The sequence below is a fragment of the Nicrophorus vespilloides genome, unplaced genomic scaffold (genome assembly GCF_001412225.1).
Source record: "Nicrophorus vespilloides isolate i.1.1-1 unplaced genomic scaffold, Nicve_v1.0, whole genome shotgun sequence".
NCBI lineage: Eukaryota > Metazoa > Arthropoda > Insecta > Coleoptera > Silphidae > Nicrophorus > Nicrophorus vespilloides.
The window spans coordinates 1,412-8,546 of NW_017099679.1; the positions used below are offsets into that span (position 1 = coordinate 1,412).

A 7,135-nucleotide genomic window follows, 5' to 3' on the forward strand; every position below is an offset into this window, starting at 1 on the left:
GGGATTTCTCTTTCGACCAAATTTATATTTATGCAATCGCATCGAATCCGAGCGGATCAATTAAATGCATCTCGGACCGAATGCATCCGTAAATCCTCGTAATCACCGCCGATTTATTCTAATTTATTCTGGTTTACGACAGGTGCAAACTGATGCAAACGAGCGAGCATAACAAATCACCGAAGATATATATTTTTTTTAAATAATAAAAACAAATAAATGTAAATCTGCTAGTTTACACTTCGTCTATGATTAGCGAACGAATGGAGTTAGTGTAGAAGATTATTTATTGATTATTCATCAAGAAAATATTGAAATTTTAATTAATGATTAATAAAAAGAGAAGAAATGTATACATTCGAATTCAAAATTTAATATTTATAAGTCTGTAGCAGACAGTAATAAAAATACCTGAATTTTTAATTACGTGTTTAATATATTGTGGACTGTAATAATTTAAAAATAATGAAAACTAAGAAAAAATAGTTGTTTTAAATTGCAAAATTATATAATGCAAATTCTAGATAGTTAACTAGAAATTATAGTGTATAATAATAAAGGAAATTGGTGATTTGAAACGGGCAAATTGTTAAATGGCAATAAATAATAAACGAGGTGTTTCGTAATCTCGTTCGCGCTTTTGTGCGTGGGAAAACGAAGATGTTATTTGCAAAGAAAAAAAATATAAAACCTGTATGACTCAGTTTCACTTTCTTCCGAAAAGTGTTTAAATCTCGCTCTTAAGTGAATGCTTTTCGGACTGTTAATACGTATAAACAATGTTATGTAAATGATTGATACTTGATTATCATGGTAATGAAAGTAATTTGAAATTGTTGTTAATGTATGGGTCAATCAATATAAAGGAAGTGCGTTTTGGGAAGGACGAGCTGCGAATTGGAAAAAAAAGTGCGGAATGCTGGTTTACGTAAGGTTGCGTCGTTAAATAATTAAGAGCGAACGAAAGAAATAAAAAGCGCCGATTTCTTCGATCCGTCGGAAGGCACGTAGAAATTTCACCAGACGCGTGATCGTCATGCAAATTGCTGTACATATTCTCGACACTTTGCTTCACCAATTTTGCAAAAGTTCAATGATCAAAACGAACAAGTAATAAACGATTTAATTAATTTATTAATTAAGTATGAATGATCGATGGTCGACGATCACGATTTTGTTTTTGTATCTCTCGTTTTTTTTTTGTATGCAAATCGCCTTTCTAATATCAACCTGCGCCACCCACGATTCTTTAAGAAGATTTAAGACTTCTCCAATTTTTTATTATCATTTTTCTATTATATAAATAAATAAGTCATCGCATTTCATACTTTCCATCAAATTATGTTGTCAATTGAAAATATATCTATTATAAATCAAATTATTATTGTAATATTATATAAATTGTTTAATTATCTAATAAATTGGTGTTCAATAACAAGTTCGTGTTTCTATATGAAAATAATGAGAGATTCTTATATAAGTCAGGTTGGCCGAGCGGTCTAAGGCGCCAGATTTAAGCTCTGGTTCCCGATTGGGAGCGTGGGTTCGAACCCCACACCTGACAAACCATTTTTTATGTATATATAAACAAAATTATTATTTTTCAATTAAAATGCAACTTATTAATCATATGCAGATTTCATAATAAGAAATATTAGCTGATTATAATAATATTTTGAAACCTCTGTAGAGTAGACATAAATTGTATAATTAATAGTTTTTTTAAATTTAGTCTTTAATTATGTTAATATAATGTAAAATGCGAAGAAATAATGTTAAAGTATGATTTATATGAAATACGTTGGTATGTATTATAGTTTTCGAGAAAATCAATTAAATGTAAAAACACTGCTTTTTCGAGCAATTTTTCAACTTTGTACGCGAATTACAGCCAAACGGCTAAAACCAAAGTAATATATCGATACTTGCTAGATTTCCCAAACATTCAGCTTTCATATGCATATATTGGATTCATTCTATGTATTATAGTTTACGAGAAAATCAATGAAATGTAAAAACACTGCTTTTTGATGCGTTATATTTTCATTTTTTTACATTCAAAGTGCGTTTTATTCACCGTAAAAATGCAGTTATTAAACAATTCCTACATATCTCTACGAATGCAATTAACGAAATTAATTATGTTTTTCCTCATTTTTTTTTTGTTTTTCTTAAATTTGTTCGTTTTATATTGAAAATTCCGACATGCTTGAATGTTTGAAGACGGATAAGGAATATTGATTCAACGAATATGCATATAATAATGATTCATTATCATCATCATCATTATTATTACTTATCTGTATGTGTGTTTGCGTTTTGTAGTCCATTACGGAATTACGCTTTCAATTAGAATAATTAAGTCGAAATTGAAAAAATTCTAATGGAAGAAAAGTTAATTTATTGTAAACAAGGATATTTATTTTATTTTTTATTTTTTCGTTCGCTTCGTTTGAATATTATTAAACAACGTGCATTCACTGCAGAAGCAACGACAAATAAGGAAAAAGGAAAAGGGATTTCAATGCTGGGAACGTTCGCTTTGAACTTGCAATTTTATGTGTATAAAAATCCATAATTGGGTTTCGTTTTATTGTTTCTTTGTGTGTATATAATTCAATGCAAGGATGTAGTTTGCATTTCTAATTTTATATATTATATTGTGGACTTGTGTTGAATATGAAACTGCGAATTCAACGTTAACCTTCACTCAATTATTCGATACTTTTGACTTTGATATGTTCATTATGTATTTATGATATTTGATTATTTTACACAAATCACGTATTCAATTACCTTTTTATATAAATATATTTTGTTTTTTTAAACAATAATAAACATACTCACTGATATTATCAACTATTTAATGAAAGTTGACATAACTTTAGAACTTGATATGTATACTTTTCATGCTGTATTTTCATACATAATTTATATTCTACTCAATTTTTATATTCTCAATATTTTCAATTCTGAAATTCGTTTTCAAAACTATGATTTCATAGTTTGACCTTATTTCAAGTTTAAATGTTTATTATTAGTGTACATATTCATAGATGACCTTTAGTACGTATTCTCTGTACTTTATTTTTAACGCCAGTTATGTTTTTAACGATTTGCAATTATAATATATTTAAATTAGTTACAGTTTGACCTTATTCCCAGTATTTTCATAATAGGAAAATTTTTGAGTTTTTACGCAGAACTTTTTGTAATGATAGAAACGAAACTGAAAAATAGAAATGTTTTAAAAATTTCTTAGAAATTTCATACAAATCTCAAATAAAATTACTTGGAAATCTCTCAAAAATTTCATAGAAATGTCTTGAACAATCTCATAGAAATTTCTGAAAAATCATAGAAATCCTTTAGAAATTACTTAAAAATCTCTCAAAAAAATGTCTTTTAGAAATTATTTATAAATATCATAAAATTTACTTAAAAATCTCTTAAATATTTCATAGAAATGTCTTGAAAAATCTCATAGAAATTTCTGAAAAATCATAGAAATGCTTTAGAAATTACTTAAAAATTTGGGAAAAAAATGTCTTTTAGAAATTATTTATCATAAAAATTATTTAAAAATCTCTTACATATTTCATAGAAATGTCTTGAAATTATTTATAAATATAACAAAAATTACTTAGAAATCTCTTAAATATTTCATAGAAATCACTTATAAAAATCTTAAAAATCTCTTAGATTGACCTTATTCTCTATATTTTCATAATTTAGTTAAATTTTCGGTTTTCATTACTAATTTTTATATTATTGAAACCATGATTTGATTGATTAGACTTTTAGTTATTTCATAAATTTACAAATTTGAACGCGAATAACGGTCATATAGATAAAACCATAGTAAAATATCAATATTTGCTAGATTCTCCAAACATTCAGCTTTCATATGCATCTTTTGGATTCATTATATCTATTATAGTTGTCGAGAAAATCAATGAAATGTGAAAACACTGCTTTTTCGAGCATTTTTTCAACTTTGAGCGCGAATTACAGCCAAACGGCTAAAACCACAGTAATATATCGATACTTGCTAGATTTCCCAAACATTCAGCTTTCATATGCATCTTTTGGATTCATTCTATGTGTTATAGTTTTCGAGAAAATCAATGAAATTACGACCATATGGCCATATTTATATTATTGAAACCATAAATTGATTTATTAGACTTTTAGTTATTACATAAATTTAATATTTAGCAAATATATTTAACATTTGTTATCAAAAAAAATGTGAAAATACAAATATTTGTATCATTAACATCAGCGTTTTGGTACTAATTTAATGATTTCATAGTTGACCTTACGTTTAGAAATTTTATATGCATATCAGTATACACTTTAATACTAGACATTTTTTATCGTATTTTTACCACATTAACACTGGTTTTGTTTTCAAATCTTAATAGCTGTAATTTGACCTTAATCTCCAATTTTTTCAACATTTATTTCTAGTTTTCTTTTACATATACATTCCATATCCAGTATTTTTTTAAAAACTGTTGTTACTAAACATAATTTAACCTATTTCTATTGAAATATAGCTTTGTTACTAAATATATTTTGATCTATATCATAGTTTAATTTTCATTGGAATGTTTGTAAATTTAAAGTAATTTTTATTATTATTTTTACAAATTACTTTCAGTTAATTGGACTTTTTTTACAGTTTTTTTTTTGTTTTAACGATTTGTTTAACATTTATAATTTGAAATGTATTTAATTGGGTGGTGTTAACAGAGACTTGTTTGTATAAATAACGGCGTTAACATCGTATTTGGAAGCGTTAATTTTTCGTTTCCGCATTTGGATTTGTTGCTGTTGTAATTGTTCCAGTTTTCGCTTAATGTTTACAGTTGGATGTACGGTAATACTGGGCGTGACGATAATAATCCCGATATGCATGATCGCGATGGGTTCGATATATCTGCACGAGTGTCCGCAGGGCGAGTACATACCTGTTTACCTGCTGGTCGGAGGTGAGTTTCTCTTTCACCTGCAAATCACGCAGCTGATTTCCTCCTCCTCTTCGCAGGTATCTTCGGAATAGTCAAGCAGCTTTTGCACCTGTCCGCGCGAGTCCGGAAACGCGAGGAGGAGCGCGAAGAGGAGCATCTCAGGCAATCGCCCACGCAGACTTTGCTCAACTGCTTCATGCTCGGATGGTTCATCATAGGTTCGAATAACATTAACAAAAAGTTATTAATCAATTTTATTAATCAATTTTGATGGATTAGGATCCGTGTGGGTGTATAAAGAGTTCGAGCCGAACTACGATCCAATGAAAGAGAACGGAAAGTACTGCAACAAGAGTTTGTATCTCTTCGCCTTCTGGTTGATCACATCCGTCTACATCCTGCTGGGCACCGTCACCATATGCCTGTGTTCTCTGAGCGTTGCCAGCATCATCCTGCAGCCGAAGATCGGCGCCTGCCAGAACGAAATAAGCGAGAGGCAGAATCACCAGCAGCAGCAGCAGGAGGAATGGAATCCAGATGCGCCGTGGTGACTGCTGTTTCGGCCACGGGTCGAACACATTTTTCCTTTCTGTTGACGCATTTCATTGTTATTGACCTCGACTCGCGGACTGTACATTTCCTCGACCATCCACTTCCTATCTGAAGGAATCTCAGCAGCTAAGTCTCATTTTCTTTCTTTCTTCTTTTCTTAATACTTCTCTACTTTTTTTTATATATATATATATACACTGGCTCACAGTATACAATCTTCGCGTATTCGAGTTAGTTGCAGTTTTATATGAATCAATTATTCGTGGAAATCAATGAAACTAAACTAACAAAATTATTTATGAACGTATGGGAAATACTGGGAATTGTGCAGTAATCAACGATTCCAGCAATATGATAGCAAATCCAATTACATTATAATTGTCTACTACAAACGTCAATGAAATTAACGCAAAACATTAGGAATTTACTGCGAATTTCGCCAAATCAATGTTTCCAATTAGTGTACAAATTAGTTTCAATACAATCATCGATAATAATCAATGAAACTTTCACAAAACTATATGAATTTGCAACTATGAGCAAATATTTCAAAAATTCTATAGTTTCATCAACATTTCCAACAATTTTTTTAGAAATATTAAAAAAAAAACGTTATGAATTTGCACTAAAATCAATATTACGAACAAAACTTTTGATGACTGACTCAGAATTTCAGTAATTTCCATCAAAATTAATCAATTAAAACTAATTAGTTTTTTTGTATCTACATATTAATAGCAAAAGTTTGAACAAATATTTCAAAAATTCTATAGTTTAATCAACATTTCAAACATTTTTTTTAGAAATATTTAAAAAAAAAACATTATGAATTTGCACTAAAATTAATATTACGAACAAATCATTTGATATTTCAACAATGAATTAGACATTTTTATAGATTTTATTGAAACTGACTCAGAATTTCAGTAATTTCCAACAAAATTAATCAATTAAAACTGATTAGTTTTTTGTATCTACATATTAATAACAAAAGTTTGAACAAATATTTCAAAAATTCTATGGTTTAATCAACATTTCCAACAATTTTTGTAGAAATATTAAAAAAAAACCGTTATGAATTTGTACTAAAATCAATATTACGAACAAAACATTTGATATTTCAACAATGAATTAGACATTTTGATAGATTTTATTGAAACTGACTCAGAATTTCAGTGATTTTCAACAAAATTAATCAATGAAAACTAATTAGTTTTTTTTTGTATCTACATATTAATAGCAAAAGTTTGAACAAATATTTCAAAAATTTTATGGTTTAATCAACATTTCCAACAATTTTTGTAGAAATATTAAAAAAAACATTATGAATTTGCACTAAAATCAATATTACGAACAAAAAGTTTGAACAAATATTTCAAAAATTCTATAGTTTTATCAACATTTCCAACAATTTTTTGGAATATAACATAAAAAACGTATTTTAACAATGAATTAGACATTTTGATAGATTTTATTGAAACTAACTCAGAATTTCAGTGATTTTCAACAAAATTAATCAATGAAAACTGATTAGTTTTTTGTATCTACATATTAATAACAAAAGTTTGAACAAATATTTCAAAAATTCTATGGTTTAATCAACATTT

General features: G+C 28.0%; 1 protein-coding gene and 1 non-coding gene across 2 annotated transcripts; both read left to right on the forward strand.

Moving 5' to 3' along the window:
• The first annotated feature begins 1,480 nt into the window (after nucleotides 1-1,480).
• Trnal-uaa lies at nucleotides 1,481-1,564 on the forward strand. Its single transcript has one exon. It is a non-coding gene; the product is annotated as a tRNA-Leu (tRNA).
• Nucleotides 1,565-4,841: 3,277 nt separating this feature from the next.
• Nucleotides 4,842-6,224, forward strand: LOC108565133. Its single transcript, XM_017924419.1, has 3 exons — nucleotides 4,842-4,997; nucleotides 5,054-5,194; nucleotides 5,256-6,224. The coding sequence occupies exons 1-3, from the start codon at nucleotides 4,865-4,867 to the stop codon at nucleotides 5,525-5,527; spliced, it is 546 nt and encodes a 181-aa protein (XP_017779908.1). The 5' UTR covers nucleotides 4,842-4,864; the 3' UTR covers nucleotides 5,528-6,224.
• The last annotated feature ends 911 nt before the right edge of the window (nucleotides 6,225-7,135 follow it).

What these genes read in the sequence shown, in the direction of transcription:
- LOC108565133 (XM_017924419.1), top strand. Translation starts at nt 4,865, where the DNA reads ATGTTTACAGTTGGATGTACGGTAATACTGGGCGTGACGATAATAATC. An exon ending in TGTTTACCTGCTGGTCGGAG is followed by an intron (nt 4,998 to 5,053) that starts GTGAGTTTCTCT and finishes TCCTCTTCGCAG; the next exon opens with GTATCTTCGGAATAGTCAAG. An exon ending in GCTCGGATGGTTCATCATAG is followed by an intron (nt 5,195 to 5,255) that starts GTTCGAATAACA and finishes TTGATGGATTAG; the next exon opens with GATCCGTGTGGGTGTATAAA.